At 38.4% G+C, this 27,649-nt stretch overlaps 1 protein-coding gene across 1 annotated transcript in view; it reads left to right on the top strand.

The window, feature by feature from the left end:
* CSMD3 (CUB and Sushi multiple domains 3) overlaps positions 1-27,649 on the top strand; it is a 778,187-nt gene that overhangs the window by 394,184 nt on the left and 356,354 nt on the right. The window contains 3 exon segments of the mRNA XM_029063925.2: positions 14,775-14,957; positions 18,084-18,410; positions 21,652-21,846. Coding sequence (XP_028919758.1) covers positions 14,775-14,957; positions 18,084-18,410; positions 21,652-21,846 — 705 coding nt within the window.

Raw genomic sequence — 27,649 nt, 5'->3', positions numbered from 1 at the left:
TCAAGCTTCTGCAGCTCTTCACCTTCACGGTTTGAAAAGTGGTGTGGTCGTGGGTGGGGGCACATATGTGTGTGTGTGTGTTTCTGTATCCCGATCAACAAGCAAGCTCCAGTAGTCCACAAAGATGGGTTGGTGATGGCTTTGTTACTGTTTCCTCACACTCCTGACTGGATAAACAGAGGATAATGGAAGTCTCGGTCATGTCGGGAAGGTGGGGTGCTGTTGGCTGTGGGCTCTCACATGTAGTTGCCTTCTTACCCTTCCAGCCAGAGGAGGGGACATGGGAAGTTCTGGTGGTGTATATTGAGTGGCAGGCTGCCACTGGGCAAGCTTTGGCAATACTGTGTAAGCAGATGGTTGTGGGTCTCCAGTGTTGACACCGGAGGGTTCTATATTTAAGAAAGTAGAAAATGTAGTTTTTAAGGCATGGCCAGTGGCAAATATATGAAGCAGCTGAGAAAAGCTCATAACTTATATTTTGAAGCAGTGAAATATGATTTTGATTTGATTCTTGTTATTGGAATGTGAATGGTTATAGAGCTTTTTCCTCTACTCCAGATGAGTTCCGTGATTTTGTGATCCTGTAAATGATTTCATTCACTAATTCTGTAAATTATTTCACTGTTTTAACTAGGTGCTTCAGGTGGGCCAAAAGATGGCTATCTGATTGTGAATCTTCCTGAATTTAAAATATAGTGTAATTTTACTGCTTATACAATTGATTGATTACACAATTTTGTGTAATTTTAGTAGAAATAAGGTATCAAAACTTCATTTAGAAACCAGTCTCCCATGTATTATTTTCTTTTTAGACCAAATATTTTGACTTTAAACAAAGTTGTCAGGAAAAAACATTTCCTGTGAACTATTCATAGAAGAGAAAGTAATGTTTATAATATTTGCCTTTTGTCCTCAAAATATTTTATAAGAAGCCATATCTGAAGTGGAAAAGTCTCAGAGAATGTAGTTTCTGCCTCCGTTCTTTGTCATATCATGGTGGTAGCCCATCATTACTACATCAGCCAATAATAGGGCACTGCAATGTTTCAGAACTTGCAAACATGCCATTAGCTTCTAGAGAAATAATCTTGGTAATTTTTTTGATGAAGTAGAGTCATTACTGTTGACATTTGATGCTCATAATTTAACTAATCCTTTAATCAAATCTGACTAAGACTTGTGCGGCTTTTAGGAATGTGAGCTGTGCAAATTAAGTCTTGTAGCCTCACCACAAAAATCTGCAAGTACATTAAAATTCTTGTGAGGGATTTACAGAGCTCTTTGAACCACAGGGGTATAGTTAAAGGACAGGTGTCATCCAGGATTCTTAGGATGAATTGGGGGAAAATATGAGAAAATGAGTGTTCACAATTCATAATTAAGAAGTCAAAGTTTCAGCTCATGCTTTCCCTGTTGATCCTTTTTTTTTTGCCTAAATGAATTTCTAAGAGCTGTGCAGGTGGTCCTGCATATATATGAGACAATAGTCATTGCTACTCCAAGCTGTCATTTTCAGATAATACATTTAGAGAGTGAACAGTCAACTCCACATTTCGTGGTGAGCACAGCAGGGACAGGTAACCTGATTCCATCTGGGTCTAATTAGCCAAAGGTAGCTTTTGCACATGAGCATCTTTTCTCATTACCAGTAAGTGGTTGTTTAACTTCATACAAAAGAATGCCAAGTTAATGCTTCCACATTTTTCTCATTATACTTCATATTTAAAGTCAAAAGCTGTATCTTTGTTTCTGAATACTCCCATGTAATAATGCATCATTACATAAACCTCTTATACAACATGGTTTCTCTCTGCTTCTCTCTCGAATCCAGCTGAAACTGATAATTAAATGATAAACTTACATTATACCATATTGGCAATTCCATACTACAAACAAATATTTCCCCTTCAAATGTCAGGTTGCAGCTCTTAGAGCTTGAGACAACCACATCTATTGATAGGGAGCAGGGAAGGCTGAAGGCAATAGAGCCAGGTGTAACTTGGTTGTCAGTAGGCACTTAGTACAATCCTCTGCACATTCCAAGTGCTCAGTAAATACCATTGATTGATATTTGAGACACATACATGGATTAGTGTCCATTTTACCCTGTACTGTATCCCTTTATTTTTATTGTTTTCTTCCAAGTATAACAATAGTGTTGTGCACACAGTAGATGCTCAGGGTAAATGCCCTGTATTTTTAATATTGAATGTGGTCTTTAGCCTTTATAGCACCAACATTGGCTCAGTGATTGCTATATAATAAGCTGGTACTCATTAATCTAAATGTCTGATTCTTTCATAAATGTTATTTATTACTATTTATTGAGTGTTTGATGTGTGTAGAGCACTGTACTGAGGGCTGGGAAAGAGCCCACAGATGGGAATTAGATACGGGTCCTGCCCCCTCAAGAGGCTCACAATCAATGAGCTCTGCCCCACTGCAATTGGTGGATCTCACATGTAGCTTGGGTCTTGTCCAGAACTGCTACTGGGCAAGTCACTTAACTTCTTTGTGCCTCAATTACCTCATCTATAAAACGGGGATTAAGATTGTGAGCCCCACATGAGACAACCTGATTCCCTTGTGTCTACCCCAGAGCTTAGAATGGTGGTCTGCACATAGTAAGCGCTTACCAAATACCAACATTATTATGTCTGGGTGGATAGTTGCTTTTACCCACTGTAGACTGTAATATCCTTGTGCAAAGGGAAACAAGTCTACCATCTAGGTTATATTATATTTGCCCAAGTGCTTAGTGCACACAGAAATGTTTAATACTTAATCGATTGATTTGCTGGCTAAAGTTTGTTATCATTATATTGTAAGCTCCTTGAGAGGAGGTACCATATATTTTACTTTCATAGTATTCCTCCCAGCCTAAGAACAGTGTTGTGCACACAGTAGATGCTCAGGAAGTATTGTCTGGGTGATGTGATAGCTTTCCAAATGTTTAATTCTACCTGACAGACATACCATACTACAACCCAGCCCATGCACTTCTCTTCTCCAATGTCAATCTACTCACTGTAACTGGTTCTTGCCTATATCAACACTGACCCCTCACCCTTCTCACTGTAACTGGTTCTTGCCTATATCAACACTGACCCCTCACCCTTGTCCTACCTCTGGCCTGGAACTCATTCCCTCTTCATATCCGACAGATGTTCACTCTTCCCACCTTCAAAGTGTCACTAAAAGTACATCTCCTCCAAGAGGCTTTCACCAGCTAAACCCTCATTTCCTCTTCTCCCACTCTCCTTCTATGTCAACCTTACACTTGGATTTTTAACTTTTATTCACCCCTTCCTCAGCCAAAACCACTTAATATCTGTCTCTCTCTAAACCGTAAGCTCATTGTGGGGCCGGAATGTATCTACCAACTCTCTTATATTGTACTCTTCCAAGCACTTAGTACAGTGGTCTACACACAGAAAGCACTTAATAATATGTCTGTATGAATATTTATGCCTCCTTTATTACCCATAATCCCCTTTTATTAATATCATCTCACTTATATCTTACACCAACCTCTATGATGATGCTTCTCTCTTTCCCAAGGCATGGAAGAGATGGAAGCAGCCTGGCCTAGTGGGAACCCCATGTGAGTCAGGGACTGTATTTGTTCTGATCCAACCCAGCTCTTAGAACAGTGCTTGACATGTTGTAAGTGCTTAAAGACTGAAAAAAAAAAAGCTAAATTGATTATCAAGCTTTATAAGACATAAAATACAACATAATAGTAATAGCAGTAATTCTGGTTTTGGTAAGTGCTTACAGTGCCCCACAGTGTATTAAGTGCTGAGATAGATGCAAGATAATCAAGTGGAGCTCACGGTCTAAATAGGAGGCAGAACAGATGTTGAATTCCCATTTTGCAGATGAAGGAACTGACGACCAGAGAAGTCAGTGACTTGCTGAAGGTCACACAGAAGAAAAGTGACAGAGCTGGGGTTAGAATCTTCTGACTCCCAGGCCCATGCTCTTTCCACTGGGGCCTGCTGATTCGCCAGAAAGAAAGTAAAGATCATATTTTGTTTGACATAATGGGATGCTTTCCCAATATCGAGGCCTTATTGTTTTCCCTTGTCAATCATAGTTTTTTCAATTGCAGCTTTGAGTATTTTCATTTTTACTCTCAAGAGATTAATACTGAGTTTCTGTGGTTTTCCATGGTGTTCCACAATGCTAAACTTTGAAACCATTGGCATTCTCACTCGCTATCCTAGCACATTATACTTTGCTTAGTTACTTTGCTCATTAGTTTATTAGGATGAACTGTATTGAGAAGGAGTGTTTATAAGAATTAACTATATCAGTAGTTCATTTGTCAGATGACATTGTAGGAGTGAATAGCAGTGAACTTTAAAACAGGTGGAGTACACTGAATCAGTATTTTTGATGATCCCGGTTCTTGAGCTTCACCTGATGTGACCAGAGCTGCCAAGATGAGCAGTTCAGGTTTTAACACATTGGACTTTATTTTAATGGTATTTGCTAAGTGCTTACAATGTGCCAGGCATTGTTCAAAACTCTGGAAAAGATGCATCGTAAGTGTGTTGGTTACAGTCAGTGTCCCTCATGGGATTCACAGTCTTAATCCTCATTTTAGAGATGAGGTAAATGAGGCACAGAGAATAATGTTGGTATTTGTTAAGTGCTTACTATGTGCAGAGCACTGTTCTGAGTGTTGGGGTAGATACAGGGTAATCAGGCTGTCCCACATGAGGCTCACAGTTAATTCCCATTTTACAGATGAGGTAACTGAGGCCCAGAGAAGTTAAGTGACTTGCCCACAGTCACACAGCTGACAAGTGGCAGAGCTGGGATTCGAACCCATGACCTCTGACTCCCAAGCCTGGGCTCTTTCCACTGAGCCACGTTGCTTCCCAAGGTCACTCAAGGGGTGAATCCTGGATTAGAACCAAGGTCCTTCTGACTCCCAGGACAGTGCTCTACACATTAAGCCATGCTGTTTCTCTGATTTGCCACTGAGACATCAATGTAGAGGGGTGTGTGTGTGTGTGTGTGTGTGTGTGTGTGAGAGATCTGAGTTGTGCCAATAAGGTTTAATTAGCCACTCTTATCCTCCACTTAATATATAACACCATATCATGGGTCCAGTGGGAGTCTGACAGTTTTCCTTTGTTAATAATAATACTAATAATAATGTTGGTATTTCTTAAGCGCTTACTATATGCAGAGCACTGTTCTAAGCACTGGGGTAGATGCAGGGTAATCGGGTTGTCCCACGTGAGGCTCACAGTTAATCCCCATTTTACAGATGAGGTAACTGAGGCACAGAGAAGTTAAGTGACTTGCCCAAAGTCACACAGCTGACAAGTGGCAGAGCTGGAATTCGAACCCATGACCTCTGACTCCCAAGCCCAGGCTCTTTCCACCGAGCCATGCTGCTTCTCTAATCATATATTATGGAACTTGTACTGTGCTTTAATGATATTTGAAGTTCTAAAATAATATTTCTGCTAGATTGTCAGATCTTCTTTCTCAGTGTAGTCCTCTTCTGTTTCAGGAGGTGAGTAGATTTCTCTTCCATGCTTTAAAGCAAACAAAAAGTTGCTGGTATTCCTACAAATAATTACAAGTCAAAACACCTTCTGGCAGGTTCAATCAGGGCAGTAATGTTTAGAGGTTTTTGATAGCTACTTTAAGCTCTGAGCATTTATAGGTCTTTTAGAAAGAAGAAAACCATTTACTTTGATTGGTATTATATAGCTCAAGAATATTGAACTATCAGTATGTCAACCTTTTTTAAACTGGGAACCAGAGAGATTTAGTGATGAAATCTATATTGCACTTTGTTCTTTCATTCAAGAAACTTTAAAAGAAAATAAACAATAGGCAGGTTGAACAAGATTGTGGGCCAACAAACATTATCTGCAGGTTTCTTGGATAGGTAAATGCTGAAAAAAAAATATTCTCTTCTCCCTTCTTGTCCATGTTTCCTTTGAAAAATATCTTGCTAGAAGTATACACTTGGATAATGTCAGTTTAGGTGACAGACGTCTTTAATTACATCTATATAGTATGGAACTCAGTTCCCTGTACCATAAGAACTCTAAGTATTTTTGAAGATTAAAATGACAGTAGATTACGAATGAATACTCCTATTTGCTGGAACCTAAGATGCTTTCCTTCACAGTTCAACCACAAGTCCAACATTTTTTTCAATCTAAACTGTGCTTGAAACAAGAAAGATGCCTTTGAAGTTAAATAGAAATTATAGTAGTATCATTATGATCAATATTCCAAATTCTGAACTTTGCACATTATTTACTAATGAGACACTGCGAGAAGCTTTGTGGTCTACTGAAAAAATCACTGGCCTGGGACTCAGAAAACCTGGGTTCTAATCTCAGCTCTGCCACTTGCCTGCTATGCAACCTTGGGTGAGTCACTGCACTTCTCTGTGCTTCATTTTCCTCATCTGTAAAAATGGTGATTCAGTGGTCTCCCTCCTACTTAGATTGTATGTCCCTACATGGGGTCATGGATTGTTTCTGATAAACTTGTATGTACATCAGCATTTAGAGCAGTGCTAGTATATATTAAAAGCTCAAAAATTAGCATAATTATAAATAATAATCAAACTACATGTCCATTTTAAAAAACATATTTGTAACTAAAATCAACATATTTAAGCCAACCAGATTGCATGCTTTGTGCCAGAAGGGATATTTGTAAAAGGATAAGTAAAGAGCTCTTCCTCATGTCATTTTAAGCAGGTGATAGATGGTGACACATCTAAGATAATTACATGTGTTCCTACTGAAGGTTAAGGGGATAGAATAGGTGACCTTTTAAGAACCTTTCCAGGCCTGAATTGTCTGTGTTTTTACAGCCTTTGAAGTCTATTGCCAAAATAATGAGTTTCTCAAGGGAATTTTAAATGGCTAAATATCCATTAATCTACAAACTTTCCTCAGCATTGACCTGCCAATGGCTGTTGCATTTAAATTGGAAATTCTGCTATTTGCAAGGCCAAGAATGATCGTTGAATACATTGTTTTGCTCTTTTTGTTTTGTTTTGGAATTTGGGGGGTATTTTACTGACATTTTTAAAGCACTTACTATGTGTTAGGCACTGTTCTAAGCACTGGAGTAGATTCAAGTTAATTAGGGAAGATTTGGTCCCTGTCCCACATGGGGCTACCCATCATGTAAGAGGGAGAAGAGGTATAGAAGGACGATTTTGTAGTTGAGAAAATTGGGGCATAGAGAAGTTCAGTAATTTGACCAATATCACACAGTAGGCAAGTGGCAGATTCACAGATAGAACCCAGGGCTTTTGGCTCCCAGGCCATACTGTGCCCACTAGGTCACACGACTACCACACTGCTCTTCAGGTCAGATGGTGGCCACTGAAAGAAAGCTTTATTTTGAGTCTCAACATGAGGACCAAAATGATTAGGGACAGTAGTTGAGGCACAGCATCCAACAATTTTTATGATTTCATTTCCAATATGTCTTATCAGGAGCATCTCAGTGTATTATGGCTAGCCAGAGTTCATCTGAATATATATTTTTTAATTATTTAATTTATATAGCTAGCTTTTCTGCACTTAGCAAGTGCTCAATAAATGACATTTATTTTTCAAAATGTGATAAAATATAATTTGATTCTAATTCAAAATATGCCACTATTATCAACATGCTTGTAATGCAATGCTTTATAATATGATGTAGTGCAGTGTAACACAGCAGCATATGAAATAAATAATAAAATATAAATACATGATATAATGAAGTCATATGTATAGCTTGAAACAGCCACAAAGGACCTTCAATCCTAATCTCACTACATTTTCACAAAGAATGTCCTTTGTTTAGGTTCTAGGTTTATTGTTTGCTGCCCCAATGCACTGTTTTTACCTTCATCTATGTTTCTATCCTCTCAAAACTTCTGCCATTTCAGAAATTTCCAGAGATGACATCTGGCAGAGGAAAGTTGATCAGAAAAAGCAAATGAAATAAGATTCTTATTTTCACAAGTCTTTTTTTGAATATTGAAGTGCTTAAAAATTAGTGTACTGACACGATACTGCTAAATTATAAACCAATCCTTTTTGAAATTTTAGAAAGCTGACGTATATATGTATTCATTATGGGTTGTCTTGTCTTTCTAGACTATAAATCCCCAAAGTATGTGCCATTGTATGTTCTCTACATTATAAGTTATATAGAACTATATAACCCATTCACATTCTACATAGCAATAGAACCAGTTCCAAGACGGGTGAGACATCCATCAGTTTGAAACTGAGATATGAGAAATGAGAATGGAATTCTATTGCATTTTGTATGGGCCTTTGTATAAATAACTTTCTCATGTTTGATGATCTTAATATTGCAGATAGGAATCTCTTTTTAATTAAAGAAACATAAAAGTGTTATGATATGTGGCAATAATTGAACTGCCTTACCATCCCTGGATATTTATATATAAATGTTTGCAGAGACTGATTGGATAAATGTTTTTCCTGGTAGACTGATTAGAATTAGTATTTATTAAACACTTTCTGTGTGCAGAGCACTGTACTAAATGCTGGAAGGAAATATGTAAGTGGGAATTTAGCACAGTCCCCATCCCTCATGAGGCTCACAACTATCCAAGTATATAGAGTCAGGAAAGTAGTCAGAATTAGATTTACATTTTTGCATTACATTGACCTTTTGCCTGCCTGCTACTTCAATTAACTATTCCTGTTTAGTGCAAAATTAAAAGATTCTTCTCACTAGAAGAGTAATATTTTGAAATATATTATAAAGATAACACAGCCTTCAGTTTGCTCTTAGGAAAGAAAATTAAATTCTTAAATAAAGTTTCTCAACTCGAAGCCTATGAAAATATCTGAGTAGTGTAACATGAAGCTACTTACATTATTATAAATGCATACTAGGTATAGCAAATTATCTGACCTTATAGAAGAAATGGAAAGACAGAAATTTCTTCAATGTGAATATTTTTGCCTTATGCTGTGCTGTTGAATTAGCTGCTGTTCTGGCACTATCTTCACTTTTGCCTCTTAGTAGCAGAACATTCTTGAAGCATCTGTCCTGAAAAAAATCCCTACTAAGCTTAATTGTTATTCACAAAGCTAGTTCACGAACCACTTTGGTTTCCTTCTTGTCTACAAATATGGTGCTTTGTTGGAGATTTTACTTCATTGTTTTCACCAGTCACAGTAATGGTTTATTAAGATTCTAAGCTCCCCTAGAAGGTAAACACCTTTTAGGAAGGGATCATATCTACCAACTCTATTGTTTTGTGATCTCCCAAGTGCTTAGTATAGCCATCTCCAAACAGAAAACACTCAAAAATATCATTGATTGACTGAATTATTGATTAGAAAATTAAGAGAAAAGCATCAGAGACATTCCCATCTATCATTAGCTTACGCTGTAATAAGTGACACAGTTATCAGTCACTCAGTATTTATTGAGCAGTTAAACTGTATAGAGCACTTAGGAGAGTACAGTACTACAGAATTAGCAGATATGTACCCTGCCCATAATGAGTTTACAGTCTAATGCATCTGCAAATATTTACCAAGGGAATAGTCAGAATACAGCCAAATACTGAGGAAAGACATAAATACATTCCTAAGGGTAACTGTTCCTTCTGTTTTCTTTGCTTGGGAGCCTTCTTTACCTATCAATAATCTTTCTCCTCACTAGTCCAGGCTAGTGAGGCTGTGATGCAAAGATCTTTTTTTTTCCTAATATTTGTTATGTCCAAGACACTGTACTAAGCTCTGAAGTAGATATAAACTAATCAGATTGGACACCATCCATGTTACACATTGGGGTCACTGTCTTAATCCCCATTTTACAGATGAGGTAACAGGCATTTAGAAATGACTTGCCCAAGGTCACACAGCAGAAAAGTGCCAGATCTGGGATTAGAACCTAGGTCCTTCTGACTCCCAGCCACGTGCTCTGTTTACAAGGCCACGTTGTTTCAATGCTTGTGAACTAAAAGAATGGGAGACTTGTTGCTACAGATCTTTCCATCCACATATGCCATCTTTTCTTACATCATTCTTCTCTCTCACACTGTAATCTCCAACTTTTCACTCTCCTCTGGTTTATATCTCTGCTTTCAAGCTGGTTTGTCACCTCCATAATTCAAACTAACTTGATTCCACTGTCCTTTTTGGTCTCTCTGCTTCCATTCCTTTTCACACATAAACAAATTGTATATGCCAGTTGCTTCCCTTTCTTCTCTGTTAAATTCCTTCTCAATTTCTGGTAATTTGAATTTGTACCTTTTTCATTCCCTTGAGAAGGACCATTGCCTAGTGAAAGAACACGGACCTGTGAGTCAACAGACCTGGGTTCCCAACTCTGCCAATTGCTTGCTGTATGGCTTTGGGCAAGTCACTTAAGTTTTCTATGCTTCGGGTTCCTCAACTGTAAAATAGGGATTAAATCCTACTTAGACGGTGAGCCCCTTGTGGGAAAGGGATGTATCCAACCTCATTAACTTGTATCTACCCCAGTGTTTGACATACAGTAAGTGATTAACAAATACAATAATAATAATGATAATAATACTAATAGCATTGAGAAAAGCACTCACCTGGGATTTCTGAGACTTTGCCTAAATTGAATGAAGGAAGCTTCTAGATCTCCCTGATTAAATGAGCAGCTTTGACATTCTGGAACAATACATCATCCTTGAAGTTTTATCCTGTTTCAATCTGTCAGACATGGTAACCTCCTGATTTTCTTTTCACTTTTCTTACAACTCTGCCTCAACTTCTCTTGCTTATTCTTTGTCTTTTCCTTATAAATTAACTTGAGGGTCCTCCAGGCTCAGTTTTAGGTCTTTAGGTGCAGTAATATTATATTAAGCACCTACTAATTTTAGATGCATTGCATTAATTAAATTTTGAAAAGTATTCATTCATTCAATCATATTTATTGAATGCTTACTATGTGCAGAGCACTGTAAAGCATTTGGAAAGTACAATTTGGCAACAGAGAGAATCCCTACCCAACAATGGGCTCACAGTCTAGAAGTCTAGAAAAGCAGTGTCTAGGAGTCAGAGGATCTGAGTTCTAATTTTTCATCTGTTATATACTGCAGTGTGAACTTGAGTTAGTCATTCAACTTCTTGGTTCATTAGTTTCCTTGTTTGTAAAATAGGGATTCAATACCTGTTCGCCTTCTAATTTAGATAAACAACCCCATTTAAAATTGGGACTGGCTCCCAGGCCAGAGGTCTATCCACTAAACAAGGCTTCTTCTCAGTATTGTAGTGAGCAGTGTTAGAGGAAGTCTCATGAAAGTTGACTGCTGATCAAGAAAGAAGTAGTAAGTGCATAGTACAGTGTTCTGTACACAGTAAGAACTCCATAAACAACATTGAACTAATGAAAGAAAGAGGGCATAGTCACTAAATAAGGCTCGTAATAAGCATCCCACTTTGTTCCCTTTTTTTAAATATAGCTATACAAATTAGTGTTATCTTGTTAAATGAAATTGTCAATAAGGGGATTATTAGTTTAACTTTTAATGGAATCACCTAGGAGTCAGAAATAAGTTGTAACTACAGCCTATGTTGAGAGTTCAATATAAGAATCTAGAAAAAAACTGGCTAAGTAAACTAATGTAGGCCAAAGCAGTTGGGATCATCTTAACTGTATTGACTGTTCTTTCAAGGTTTTCTCTGTGCATACTCCTTGGAAGAATGATGAACTCTTAAGCCTAGTTCCATGTCATTAAATATAGTTTTATTTTTTTCTAGATTTGAATTCCCCTTTTATAAAGTTATATAAATGCACAGGCTTTAGAAAAAATTATTTTTATTTCTGTAATGTGCCACACCAACGGATGTAATTTCTTAATGTTTTTAAAATATGTTAAAGGTGGAGTGGGGGACGTATATGTCCTCTAGATTGTAAGGTCACTGTGGGCAGGGAATGTGTCTGTTGTATTGTTATATTGTACTCATCCAAACAATTAATACAGTGATCTGTACAAAATAAGCATTCAATAAATACAACTGACTATTTGGTATCTTCCCCAGCATCTAGCACAGTGCTTAGTACACATAATAAATAGTTATTTATAATAAGTAGCACAATCATCATTCAGGAGTTCATCCTTTCTTATATGATTTCACTTTTATGTGGATGATTCCCCAGTATACAACTTGAGCCATCTCTTCCCCTCTTTAAGGACCTAGTTAATAATACCTACTGCTTATGTGTCATCTCAGCCTGGGTGATCCCAGGTCATCTTAAATTCTATATGTCTCAAATTAAATTTCTGATCTTCATTCCTATTCTCTTCTTTCTAATTTTCCTAATACTCTTAATAACAATTCTTCCCAACATATTGGAATGTTAGAGTCATCTCTAGCTCCTTTCATTTCCCCAGTTCAGTCACTTTCTGAAAATTGTCAGTTCTTTCTTTACACATTTCATGGACCTAGCTCTTTTCCCTTTTTCACCCTTTGGATAATCACCCTGGGCCACGTAATGTCAGCACTGGATTGTGTGGAATCAGACTTGAAAATATTCCCTTTAACCTCAGACCTCTTCATACTACACTACTACACTACAGCAGGAATCATGTCTATCAACTCCATACAATGGTATACACCCATTCAGTGGTATTCACCAAAAACTTATCATAGTGTACTATCTAGATGTCTAAATATTACTAATTAACTGATATATCTTTTTCCTAAAATATCATATACATCACAACACCCCCTTTTCTCAAAAATCACCATTGCCTACAGATTTACTTTAACATAAAGCAAAAACCCATGACTTTGTTTTTTGGTTCTCTGTCATCTTTCTCCATTCTCCTATTCATTAATACATAAGGGCAGACATTTAAAATCCCTCATGTTTTCACTTGAAAACATCAAAGCAGAAGAAATCAAATGATCATATTTATTCAGCACTTACTGTGTGCAGTTCACGGAACTAAGCACTTGGGAAGGTTCATATAACAGTTCGTAAATACATTAGAGAAGCAATGTGGCTCAGCGCAAGGGGGAAGGGCATGGGAGTCAGAGGTCATGGGTTCTAATCCTGGCTCTGTCACTTGTCATCTATGTGACTTTGGGCAAGTCACTTAACTTCTCTGGGCCTCAGTTACCTCATCTGTAAAATGGGGATGAAGTCTGTGAGCTCTACGTGGGACACCCTAATTACCTTGTAGTACCCCAGTGCTTAGAACAGTGCTTTGCACATAGTAAGCACTTAACAAATACCAACATTATTATTATTTGCTGCCCACAGTGAGCTTACTGTCGAGAAGAGAAGGCAGACAAAAGTATATATCAATTACCTATATGTGTATAAGTGCTGTGGTGCTAAGAGAAGGATGAATAAAGGAAGCAAATCAGAGTGCTGCAAAACAAGTGGGAGAAGAAGAAATGATGGCTTAGGGAAGACTTCTTGCAGGATAAATCCCTTCAATAATGCTTTCTAGGTGGGGAGAGTGATTGTTGGATATGAACGGAGAGGATGTTCCAGGCCAGAAGCAGGCTGTGGGTGAGAGGTCGGTGGTAAGCTGGTGAAATTAAGATATAGGTTGGCATTAGAGGAATGAAGTATGTGGCCTGGGTTGTAGTAGGAGAGCAGCAACGTGAAGTAGGAGGGGGCCAGGTGTTTGAGTGCTTTAAATAAGCTATTTTCCTTGAAAGTGAAAGCAGATCCATAATTTAAAACATAATCTTGGCCTGGTAATGTACAATATGGCAAAATTGCTTTGGAAGGAAACTCCACTGAGGGCATGTGTTCCTGTTCTGAATCCACTTTAGGACTTTGTGACAATAAAGAAATGGAGATGCTTTCCTCTGATTTTTAAGAGAGAATACCTTCAAATATTTCCACAGTTAAGGGATATTATGATCATATAGTCTTTTTTTTCTAGAGCCTCTTGAAAAATCTAGGGCCTGAGCATGACATGTGAACTGACCTAACTCTATTTATGGGCCTCTAATTTATTTACATATTTTCATTTTAAAGGAGTACTGTAAAGCAGTATGGCCTAGTTCATGTTACACGGGCCTGAGAGTTAGAGGACCTGGGTTCTAATCTTGCTCCACCACTTGTCTGCTGTGTGACCTTGGCCAAATGGCTTCACTATTCTGTGCCTCCCTTGCCTCATCTGTATCCACCTCAGCTCTTATTAAAGTGCTTGGCACTTAGTAAGTGCTTAACTGTGGCTTAGTGGTGAAATAATAATAATAATGGCATTTGTTAAGCATTTTTCTATGTGGTAAGCACCGTTCTAAGCCTTGGTCTAGATACAAGGTAGTTTGTCCCAGGTGGGGCTCATAGTCTTAATCCGAATTTTACAGATGAGGGAACTGAGGCCCAGAGAAGTTAAGTGACTTGCCCAAAGTCACACAGCTGATAAGTGGTGGAGCTGGGATTTGAACCACCGACCTCTGTCTCTCAAGCTCGTGCTCTTTCCACTAAGCCACACTCCTTCTCAAGCATGGGCTTGAGAGTCAGAAGACATGGCTTCTAATCCTGGCTCCACTATTTATCTGCTGTGTGACCTTGGGCAAGTCACTTAACTTCTCTGTGCTTCAGTTCCCTCACCTGGAAAATGGGGATTAAGACTGTGAGCCCCACATGGGACAATCTGATTACCTTGTATCTGTGTACCCCAGAACCTGGAACAGTTATCACATCTGGACAGTCAGTAAACGTTGGAGATGGTGGTGATGATTTGGTAACTCAATTAAATAATTTTTGACTTGTTTTGTTTTTTTCAGAAATTGAAAAGGAAAGCTGTGGGGATCCTGGAACACCATTATATGGAATCAGAGAAGGGGATGGATTTTCTAATCGAGATGTTTTGAGATTTGAGTGCCAGTTTGGATTTGAACTAATTGGAGAGAAATCTATTGTTTGTCAAGAGAACAACCAATGGTCGGCAAACATACCAATTTGTATTTGTAAGTCCCAGATACTTTGCTTGGATACGGCATCTGTCCTTGTTAATAATGTTCATAGGATTAATTTCATTTGCTAAAACAGTGTAATTGCTTCTTTTGGCACCAAGGGCATATTTTTTATGCTTTTGTTAAAACCAGAAGAACGATGGGCCCTGACAGAGAACAATGTATACGATTGGCAAAAGATAGTTTTTACTTGCTCAGGGGGTGGAATGTTTGTAATTATTCAATTAGCTTTTTCAGCCTCTTCACCAGTAGTAGCATCTCAGACTACAAATGATAGCACAACGAAAATGCACATCTTTCAATCTACTTAAAGTTATCCAATTCCCATAATTAATATTTAAGATGTGCAATATTTTATATATTATTTAGTGTTTTGTCATATATCATAATATATGATATACACATTTATTTTTAACATATTTTCTTGTAGATATCAGTTACTGCATAACAGTTTTATATGTAGTATATATGTAGTACATATTAAATATATGTGTGTGTGTGTATATATATATACATATATATATATATATATATATATATATATATATATATATATATATATATATATATATATACACGGACACTTTATCTCATTAGTGAGTAGTTGCTGAATTGTAACAGAGTAGTTAACTTTTTTTGAATATTTTGTTTCTTGAAATTTAATTGAATATCTTTTAGTTTCAAAATGTTCCCTGTGCCATATTCCTCATGCCTGGCACAAAGTCAAGTGCTTAGCAAATACCATAATTATCTAACAGTTACATTGTGCAGAGTTAACTTTACTAAAGGTATATTAGAGTGCATTTGAATTATGTCAATATTTTACCAAAGAAAGATTTTTGTTTAATACCACAATCTTCTTTTCAGTAAAACATTTTCTTATTAATGTTTCCTTTAGTTAAACACATTGTCCTGAGTCCATGGAATATAAGCAAATGGCTCTAGCTGCCAACCTAATGGTGGAGATCCATCTATCATCTTACAACATAAAGGAATGCAGTTTCCTCTTCTTTGTACATTCCCATATGTTTCCTCCTTTACCTTTTTTTTCTATTCCCTTATTAAAGTTCTCCATCTTTTCCTAGACAATTAGAAATTGAGAATGGACATGGTCTAGCAAGAGCATGGACTTTAAATCAGGCAACCTGGATTCTAATCCCAGCTCTGCTACTTGTTTGCTATGTGACTTTGGGCAAGTCGCTTAACTTCTCTGTGCCTCAGTTCTCACATGTGCAAAATGGGGATTAAGGCTGTGAGCCCTACGTGGGGCATGGACTTTGTCCACCTTGATTATCTTGTATCTATGCCAACACTTAGTTCAGTGCCTGCCACATAGTAAGTACTTAAGAAATACCATTACCAAAATGGTGTCCTGCCAACAACTGCAATTAAACAGGTCTGAAAGAAAACATCTCATCTTCCCACCCCAGGTTTCTCAACTCCTGACTTTCACATCTCTGTTGATATCTCTATACTCCCTTCTCACAACCTGAAAACCTGTCATTATCCTTGACTCATTACTCTCATTCAACCCACATATTCAATCAGTCACCAAAACATGTCAGTTCTACCTTCTCAAAATCTCTGGACTACACTGCTTCCTTTTATCCAAGCTGAAATCATACTGGTCCAAGCACTTGCCATATCCCACTTGGAGTACTGCATCAGCTCCTCACTGATCTCCCTACTTCCAGCATATCTCATTTCACTCTGCTGTCTGGATCATTCACTCTGCTTCTGGAACTTCAGAATCAGTGCTGTCTAAAGCCTGGCGGTTCTCTGGCAGACCAGTGTGACCTCATATATGTCTCAGTTTCCTCTACTGCAAAATAAGGATTCAATATGTCTTCTCCCTACGATTTAGATTGTGAGCCCCATTTGGGAGAGGGGGTTTGGTCAACCTGATTAATTTGTATCAACGCCAGGAAGTAGAACAGTGCGTTACATATAATAAGCACTTAAAAAATACTATTTTTTTCTAAAAAAAATCATTGTATGCGAGTCTCTCCACTTAAAAATCTCCAGTGGTTTCCAGTCCATCTCCACATCAAAGAGAAACTCCTTATCACTTACTTTATAACACTCAGTAAGCTCTCTTCCTTCTACCTATCCTCAGTCTTCTTTCACTACAAGCCAACCGGCACGCTTCTAACACCAACATACTCTTTATGTCTCGATCACATCTCTCTTGTCATTGACCCCTTGCTATTGACCCTTCTCCTGTTTGGAGTTTTCTTCTCTTTCATGTTGACAGACCTCACTCTCTCCATCTTCAAATCTCTAATAATACTATCCCTTCTCCAGGGAGCCTTCCCTGACTAACTTCCTCATCTAATATCCCTCCCTTCTGAGATATCAATGCACTTGGGTCCATTTCATCTAAGCACTTTAATAAATCCCCATCCCCAATGCACATATGCACATATCCTTATGCACATATGTTTCCTACCATATGAAATTTATTGTAATGCCTGTCTTCTCTAATGTGTTAGCTTCTATGGGCAGATATCAGGTCTACCAGCCCAATTGTGCCCAGTTGTACCAGCATGGTTCAGTGGAAAGACCCTGGACTTGGGAGTCAGAAGTCATGGGTTCTAATCCCCACTCCGCTACTTTTCAGCTGTGTGACTTTGGGCAAGTCACTTCACTTCTCTGGGCCTCAGTTAACTCATATGAAAAAGGGGATTAAGACTGTGAGCCCCTTGTTGTACAACCTGATTACCTTGTGCCCGCCCCCGCCCCCCAGAACTTAGAACAATGCTTGGCACATAGTAAGTGCTTAACAATTGCCCTCATTATCATTATTATTATTATTATTATTACTAAGCACTTAATACAGTGCTCTGCACACAGTAAATACTATTGATTGACTGGGGTATTGATTGCCCCAGTAGTCTGGAAGGAGTCCCACACTGGGTAAGAGGCAGTAAACATATGATAAATTTGGACCAAAATTTTCCCTTTGATATATTTATGTTGACAGATATGCCTGTATTTAAACTCGATATGAATGCAAATCATTTATTAAATTGATCTTAGGGAAAAAAATGAAGAATAATCAAAACTCTCTTGCAAAGTTATTTTCTTTTCTAATTTATCATTGTGTCTTATTTCTGACAGTTCCTTGCCTCTCAAACTTCACGGCACCAATGGGAACAGTTCTTTCCCCTGATTACCCAGAAGGTTATGGCAATAACCTGAACTGCATCTGGACGATAATCTCAGATCCAGGGAGCCGAATTCACCTCTCTTTTAATGACTTTGACTTAGAATCCCAGTTTGACTTTCTTGCTGTGAAGGATGGAGACTCATCAGACTCCCCGATACTTGGGACATTCACTGGCGCTGAGGTCCCTTCACATCTTACAAGCAATAATCACATTTTGAGACTGGAATTCCAAGCAGACCACTCAATGTCAGGTCGTGGATTTAACATCACCTATAATAGTGAGTAATTTTCTGATGTGTACTGGGGCATTGTAGATAAGGCTCTAATACATGACCTAGTTGAATGAAACCTCCCATTTCAAATTCTCAAAGAAATATGCATTCATAAAATGTATTTTCACTTTATATTTTGGATAGAATGGGCTACATTGTTTCCAACAGGAAGTATTTATCAGGGTAGAGTGCAATGCAATGTCAGAAGAAATGGTATGTACATACAATTTGTGCTGATTATGATGCATACATTCTTATTACAGTTTTTCTTAATTAAGGTTCACCAAGGTTCACCACTATGTTAAGGGAGAACTAAATAATAGGATTTTGAAACACTTTATTTCCATTTTTGGTTTAGGATGTTTGAGCATTACAAAAATCCTTTCTTTTTTTAAGATTAAAATTTATTATTTCTATCTGAAAAAACTACTGAGTTAGTGCCACAGAAAAATAAATTGAACAAAGGAATGAAGAATCTTTGATATGCCTTTTAAATGTATGTTCAGTGATTATATCAGAAGACATGGAGAGTGTAAATGAAGTAGTTTTTTATTTTCTAGTGCCTACCATGTTTATTCAGCTATTAACCAACTTGATAATTTAATATCATTGATCAGTGTAACATAACTAAGGGAAGTGGAGAAAATGTCTCTTTAACGTTCCCTTTCAAATAATGCAGTTATTTTTTCTTGGCACTACATATGAGCAATTAATAACAATATGCACTGTCTGTCTTTCCGAAGTGACACCAATGGTGAGTACTGCCACTAATAAGTTGTCAAAGTATACTTGAACATCATTAAAGTTAATTAGCTGTGACATGCGTCAGAATCTTGCTATTAAAAAAAAAGTTGTTTGTCTTTTGGATAATTGTGCTTTTATTTTTTATTTACTAAATTTTTGTTTTGACTAAAATGCATATGAATCATCACTTTTAGTCAGTCATGTTTAAAGGAACTTTAGGGAATTATGGAAATATGCTTGAGTTTTCAGATCTTATCTTTGTTCTTCTGATTTAGCTATGTTCAATTTGTGAGAATGGGACTACAAGGGGCAAGGAGTAAGCATATTAACCCTTTTGAACTCAGGGTATTCGAAAGGAATAAAAGGGATAGGGAGTCTGGCCAACATCTTTTTTTATGGTATATATTAAGCGCTTACTATGTGCTAAGTACTAGGGTAGGCACAGGATAATCAGGTTGGTCATAGTCCATGTCGCATTTGGGGCGCACAATCTTAATCCCCATTAAACAAATGAAGTAATTGAGGCATGGAGAAGTGCAGTTACTTACCCAAGATCACATAGCAGATAAGTAGAGGAGCTGGAATTAGAACTCCAAATCTCTGACTGCCATGCCCATGCTCTTTGCACTAGCCACGCTGCTTCTTCATCTGTAGTTCTGAAGGAAAACCCTACAAAAATCTTGGTAGTCATGGTTGAAATGTCACTTTGTTTAAGCAGGCACAGTACTGCTAGACAGCAGTTCACAACTGGAGTAATAGGCATTTTAATCTATCCACAACATCCCTGGGAGGAGAATTTCAGGAGATGAACAGGAGGACAGACCTATAATCCCCAGGTCCCACCTTCCATTTCCTCCTTGCCTCCCCCTCCCAAAGGTATTGGGCTGTTCTGGGGAAAACTAGCTCTTCTGTCACAACTGGGGAAGCCACTTGGGTGGGGCCTAGTTTTCCTTGAGGACAATTTGTGGAGGAAATTCATTACTTCCTATCCATGCTATATAATCCATAAGCAGCATGATATTATGGATAAATCCCAGGCTTGGGAGTCAGAAGGTCATGAGCTCTAATTCCGGCTCTGCCACTTGTCTGCTGTGTGACCTTGGGCAAGTCACTTCACTTCTCTGTGCCTCAGTTATCTGTAGAAAGGAATTGAGGCTGTGAGCCCTGTGTGAGACAGGGAATGTGTCCAACCTGATTTATTTGTATCTACCCCAGCTCTTAGTAATGTGCTTGTCATATAGTAATCGCTTAACAAATGTCATAATAATAATTATTATTATTATCTACTCCTAGCTGAGATCATACATAAAAGTTTTACATGGTAATGCATTTTTCTTTGCTAAAGATATACCTAGGGTAAAAAGGAAGTTAGATTGGGATCATTTAATTTTAGAATAAACCTTTTTCAGTGATTGCCATAGAATGCAATAGACTGTAAATGCTTCACTAAATTTTGCACTACTTAAGGGTAAAGGGCCATGTCTATTTGTACTTTCTGGAGCACTTAATATAGTACTCTGCATACAAGAAGTGCTCAATCAATTCAATTGATTGACTGATTGATAGCCATGGGACTGAACACTTACTAACTAGGTTTCTGTTATCAGTCAGTCAGACTTGGCTTTTATAGATTTATAGCTCAGTGACTTTAAATATTTACAAACCTCTCCTTTTATATTTTTTCTGCTGCTATTCTTTCAACTTTGAATATTGCTTAAATCTCGACTTTAGTCATTATTTCTCTGGGGACTGTGGTTCATCCATGATTCCTAGGGTCTAACAAAAGCCATCAACTGGCTCTTGGCTAGAGTTTTAATTACATACTTTCTTTGGATTGACCTAAATTCATTTCTATTCTCAGCTATGTCAAAATGAAGCACAATGCCTGGACAAGAATGTGTGGGTTTTACTGCCTCTCTGACATTATGTTGAATTAATTTGGCTAATCTTTTTTTTGACACGTAAAAAGTATACAAGCTTTTTATTATATTTAGTTTTGTCAAGATTACATGCACATTGGATGGCATCTTAATGATTATGTTCATAGAACTCTAAGAACAACTTATATTAGAAATTTCAGTTTTGCTCCATCCAAAGTAGGTGGAAAATATTGCATCTCCATTTTATGGGTGTGAACCTGAGATGCAAATTCATCTACTGTTAAGCAGAAATACATTTGTTTGAACTGTGAAGAGACATTAGCTCTACTTTCAGTTTTACTCTTATTGCAATTATTTTAAAATCCTGAATTCTGAGACCCAGGAATGTGGTAACTTTTCATAAAGTTTGAAAGGTTCTGTGAAACATATCATATTGTTAATCATACATTATCAGGTGTGAACTGATGAATATAGAATATAACTTCTAGTGCAATGATTAAGTCAGACTGGCAGCAGATACAAGCTGTTTTAAACTCAATCCTGTTCTGCATACAAGTAAGGCATGACAGGTAAGGCCCAACTCTTCCTCATGCTATCTTTTTTTGGTTCATTTTGTTCTACAGCATTTGGACATAATGAATGTCCTGATCCTGGAATACCAATCAACGCACGTCGTTTTGGAGATAACTTTCAATTAGGGAGTTCGATTTCAATTATTTGTGAAGAAGGATTTATTAAGACACAAGGAACAGAAACAATTACGTGTATACTGATGGAAGGAAAAGTTTTGTGGAGTGGACCAATTCCTAGATGTGGAGGTAAATAAACAACACCACACCCATTTCTTCCCCATAATGACCTGGCCACATACTTTATTGACAAAATTGAAACCATCAAGCTTGACCTCCTTTAAGTCTCCCCAACTCTTGTCCATCCCTACCTTCCTTCTGCGCCTTTTTTAATTCCCCCATCTTTTCCAGAAGTGTCTCAAGAGGCAATCTCTCACCTCTTCTCAAAATTCACCCTGTCCACCTGTGCCTCTGAACCCATCCCTTAGCACCTTTTCATAACACTTAGCTCCTCTAGATTGTAAGCTCATTCTTGGGCAGGAAACATATCTACCAACTATTATATTGTACTTCCAAGTGCTTAATACATTGTGCTGTTCATGGTAAGCTCTCAAATATGTTTGATTAATGGATTGATTCCTTCCCTTTTCACCATAGGCAACTGTTCATTTTCCAATGACTTCTTCCCCACTGCTTTCAAAAGTGCTCATGTCTCCCCTAGCCTATTAAAACCCCTACCTTGACCCCTTGGCTCCCTCCATATGTCAACACAAATCCCTTCTACAGTTCTCTACAGTTCTCTATACCAATTGCTTTCACTTCCTCTTCTCCAATTCTCTCATTGACTCTGAAATCTAACTTCTGCCCTCTTTACTCCACTGAAACTGCACTCTCAGTGTTCAATGATAATCTCATTGACATATACAACAGCCTCTATTCCATCGTATCCATCCCAATTCTACTCAATCCTCAAATACCTTCAACGTTATCAACCACTCCCTTCTCCTACAAGCTTTATTTATCCCTGGCTTCACTGATGCCATCTTCTTCGGGTTTTCCTTCCATTTCTCTGGCTGCTCATTCCGCCTCTCCTGTGTGGGCTTCTCCTCTGCCTCTCTGCTCTTTAGCTGAGTCCCTCAAGGCTCAGTCCTGAGTCCCCTTCTATTCTCCATCTATACCCACTTCCTTAAAGAACTCATTCGTTCCTATGGTTTCAACTGCCCTCTCTATGCAGATTGATTCTAAATCTACATCTCCAGGCTTGATCTTTCTCCTCCTCTGCAGTCTTGTATTTATTTCCTTCTGCCTTCAGGACATCTCAACACCAATGCCTCAAACTTAAAATACCCAAACCTATTCTCCCCATGTCTCTCTAGGCCATAAACTTGGCATTAACTTTAACTCATCTCTCCTATTCAGCCCACATGTTCAGCCTGTCACCAAATCCAATGGGTTCAACTTTCACATCACTAAATTCTGCCCTTTTCTATCATCCAAACTGCTACCATTTTAATCCAAGCACTTATCCTGCCTTGATTTCTCCATAGTTACCTCCTAGCTGACCTTGCTATCTCCTTTCTCTTCCCACTATATTTTACTCTGCTGCCCGGATCATTTTTCTACAAAAATGCTCATTCAAGAATCTCCAGTCATTGCCCATCCCACTCTGAATAGAACAGGAACTCTTTACTATAGATTCTCAAGCACTGAATAACCTTGCCTCCTCCTACCTGAGCCCTCTGACTTTCAACCACATTCCAGCCCACACACTTTGTTTCTCTAGTGCCAACCTACTCACTGTACATCAGTCATGTCTATCTCGCAGGTGACTCCTCATCCACATCCTTTTTCTGGCCTAGAACTCTCTGCCTCTTCATATCTGACAGACATTCACTCTCTCCACTTTCAAAGGCCTTCCATAAGCCCTCACTTCCTCGTCTCCCACTCGCTTCTGTGTAGCCCTTGCACCAAGATTTGCATGGTCATTGCTGGTCCATTCACCTATTGAGAATTTTTCAGTGTGTTTGGAAGAAATACATTAATAAGGATTCGTCTCCATCAGGATGTTATTACTTTTTGGAAAAAGGCCTGTTTTCAGAAAGAAGAATAAGGAGAGAGAGTAAGACAGAGATTACCCTTTTCCAAAAGAGCAAGATATATGGTACAAACCTTAGGAGTCCCTGATATAAAGATGAGCTTAGTACTGTATTGATCTCTTCAAGGTCTATCTTCATTGCTTTAATTTTGCGTTATTCTCAAAGATTACTACTTACTATTTATATCCTTTACTCTTTATTTAACTTCTCTGTTTTCAATATCTGTTACAATTAAGTCAACCACGCATTATTACATTCTCTCTTGAAATGCAACATCCATCTCCAACCATAGACTTTGTCACTGAATATCCCAAGCCAATTCCCCATCTACCACATGGATGTTTTCTGCTTTCTAAGGCCTTAAGTCCCAGAAGGTACACCACCTTTTATCTTCCATTCCTTGTAGGAGACTGACCCTTCTTGATTTCACTGAGGACAGAATGATCTAGCAGACATATCAGGGAGTCAGTAGAACCAGGTTCAATCCCAGCAATGCCACTGGCCTGTAGGTCTATATTGGTCAAGACAATCTCTCAAGGCCTCGGTTTTCTCATCTACAGAAATGGAATAGTGCTATATGGTCCTTGTGGGCAAGGAATGTATCTACCAACTCTATTATACTCTCCCAGGTGCTTAGTACAGTGCTGTGCACATAGCACTCAATATATGCTATTGAAAGATAGATGGTGACTATCATATGGGACAGGGTCATTGATATCATGACCTTGAATCTACCTCAGAACTTAAAATAAGAGTTTAAGGAATGATATTATTAATATTATTATTCAATTTCCTTGGCATAAAACATGAATTACTGCTTCAGCATCTGTATGCTTCCTAATTTCATTATTGGAACATACATATTCTTGAGGTCAAATGTAGTATGTGTTATTCACTCTTCTTTAAGCCACAGCTCTCTTTTCCTTGCCTCACAATGCCAACCAAAATAGCAATCTAAGTTATTCCAGTCAGATATACATAAAATGTAGATATGTCATAATAAATCGTGTAGTTGAAAGTTTTCTCAGTTTCTTCACCAAGAGCTGCTCGTGTCCATCAGTGAAATTTTGATTTTATTCAAATCAACCTATCCTGCTTTCCTACTTTTTTGCATTCAAAAATATCATTTTTGCTTAGTTTATCTTCTGGGGAGGGCACTTTGTTTCCCTTTTTTATGTCTTTTCTAGGTAGTGAGTGTCTCCTTCTGAGCAATATTCACTATACATTCTTTGTTCTGTGTTTCGTGTTTTCTCTGATGGTTTTTGAAGATACATGGACTTTCAGGACTCTTTCCCCCATCTATGTGAATAGTAGGGCATTGTGATCAAATATAAATACCAGCAGTCTGTGTTAAACAGGGTCAGAGAGTTCTTCAGTCTAATTCATACTGATACCAGACAGAGGGAGGGAAAGAAAAAAGACATGTGGTTCCTTTTTGAACATGTGAGGATTCTTGGTGCTTTTTCCCCCAGCTATAGGCAGTGGGGAATTTCAGGCGCAGCAGGAGAAGCATTCTGTCTTATTTTGTCTATTCTTTCTTTGCAATCCGATCTTGCACCACTATGGTTCCTTTACTGTATACCTTCAAATTCTCTTCTGAGTTTTTCAGTCTCCCAGTGCCCAGGCCCATGCTCTCAGATTGGCCACATTGCTGCTCATCCCACCAGTAGTTTCTCAGGACCCTGGGAATGGACCTGAAGCTCGCGAGATACCACTGGAGTGAAGAGGGCATTAGGGAAAAAAAAAAAAAAAAAAAAAACTAGTAAAACTCAGAAAATGGCATCTATCACCCTGGTATGTGTCCTGATGAGGAGATGTTGGAGAACTGTCATCAGATGAGTGGGATTCCTTTGAGGTTGAAGCAGTTAACACCTTTGGACTATAGGTGACAAAAAGTTTGCATTGCCAGTAATGCTGTAAGAGGCTGTTGACTAAATTCAGTACCTTGTCTGCAGCACAGTGTGTTTCTGCCTACAATACCAGTGCTGCTATCTCCTCCAATCAATCATTTAGTGGTATTTATTGCATGCATGTTTACTGTATGCAGAGCATTTCTTGGCACCTGGCTCCCAGCTTTCAGCTGGGATGAAGCATTGAGTGTGTCTTAGTAGGAGTGGAAGCTTTTTCCACTGGCTGCAGTAGTATTCTTTCAACTTGGTTGTCTTCCATAAGCTCTTCATCATCTACTGGAAAAAGCAGAGGAATGGGACTTTGTCAAGCTGGGTTATAATTCTGGATCTGTCACTTTCCTGCTGTGACACCTTGGACAAATCACCTAACTTTGCTGTGCCTCAAGTTCTTTCATATGTAAAATGAGGATTAAATTCTGTTCTCTTTGCTCTTTAGACTGTGAGTCCCATGTGGAACAGGGACTGTGTCTGACTTGATTGTATTGTATTTACCCAAATGCTCCATTCTGTACTTAGCACATAATGTTTAACACATTCCATAGTTATTATTAATTCTTAATATTTGATGAACTCCTTTTAATAAAGATAATGATGGTATTTATTAAGCACCTATTATGTGCCAAGCACTCTTCTAAGCTCTGGAGTAGATACAAGATAATCAGGTTGTTCCACGTGGGGCTCACAGTCTTAATCCCCATTTGACAGATGAGGTAACTGAAGCACAGAGAAGTTAAGTGATTTGCTCAAAATCACACAGCTGATAAGTAGTGGAGCTGGGATTAGAACCCATGACCTCTGACTCCCTAGCCCGTGCTCTTTCCACTAAGCTACACTGCTTCTTTGAAAATCTTTGCATGTCTTAAAAGTCCTCTTTCTATTAGGGTCTTCTCCAGTCATTCTTTAAGTTCATCCACTTTCCTGAAAATCAATAAAAGGTTTCTCAGTACTAAAATATAAGGTGATGATGGAACTGAGATTCATTTTTGTTTTTAGTCTACACCTTGTGGGGTGGATTGGGGGAACATACCATTTTTTCTTCATCAGCTTTGGCATCTTGCAATGATGAGTGGAATGGATTAAGGTCTATGCAGTCATCATTGGACAAGAATTCCTCTGAATGTGAAAGAATTAGCTAATCCATAATTGTATCTTCCAGGTAGGTTATACATAGACAGTGTTGTGAGCTAGTTGTGTCCCAGGTAAGGCACAAAATAGCTGTATGTGCCATATGGTGGTGGTAACCTGAGCCTACCTGAACAAGGACTTCCTCAATACAGTGTGCTTTTTTCATGAGTGTTTTTGAAATTTAATGATGATTGGATATTTCCTATTCAGATAGTCCTCAGACATTTTTTCATTACGCTGCCTGGATCATCTTCCTACAGAAACGGTCTGGGCATGTCACTCCCCTCCTCAAAAACCTCCAGTGGTTGCCTATCAACCTTCGCACGAAACAAAAACTCCTCACTCTTGGCTTCAAAGCTCTCAATCGCCCTGCCCCCTCCTACCTCACCTCCCTTCTCGCTTTCTATTGCTCACCCCGTACACTCCACTCCTCTGCCGCTCACCTCCTCTCTGTCCCTTATTCATCCCTGTCCTGCTGTCGACCCCTGGCCCACGTCCTCCCACTGTCCTGGAATGCCTTCCCTCCTCACCTCTGCCAAACTAACTCTCTTCCCCTCTTCAAAGCTGTACTGAGAGCTCACCTCCTCCGGGAGGCCTTCCCAGACTGAACCCCCCCTTTCCCTCTGCTCCCCCTTCCCCACCCCTCCCTCCCCCCCCCCACCCTCTGCTCTTCCCCCTTCCCCTCCCCTCAGCACTGTGCTCATTTGTATATATTATTTATTACTCTATTTTGTTAATGATATGTATATCTCCTTGATTCTATTTATCTTGATAATGTTGACTTGTTTTTGTTTTGTTCTCTTTTGCTTTGCTGTCTCCCCCTTTTAAACTGTGAGCCCATCTTTGGGCAGGGATTGTCTCTATCTGTTGCCAAATTGTACAATCCAACCACTTAGTACAGTGCTCTGCACATAGTAAGCG

The sequence above is a fragment of the Ornithorhynchus anatinus genome, chromosome 4, assembly GCF_004115215.2.
Source record: "Ornithorhynchus anatinus isolate Pmale09 chromosome 4, mOrnAna1.pri.v4, whole genome shotgun sequence".
NCBI lineage: Eukaryota > Metazoa > Chordata > Mammalia > Monotremata > Ornithorhynchidae > Ornithorhynchus > Ornithorhynchus anatinus.
This window is presented reverse-complemented; position numbering and strand designations above follow the sequence as displayed.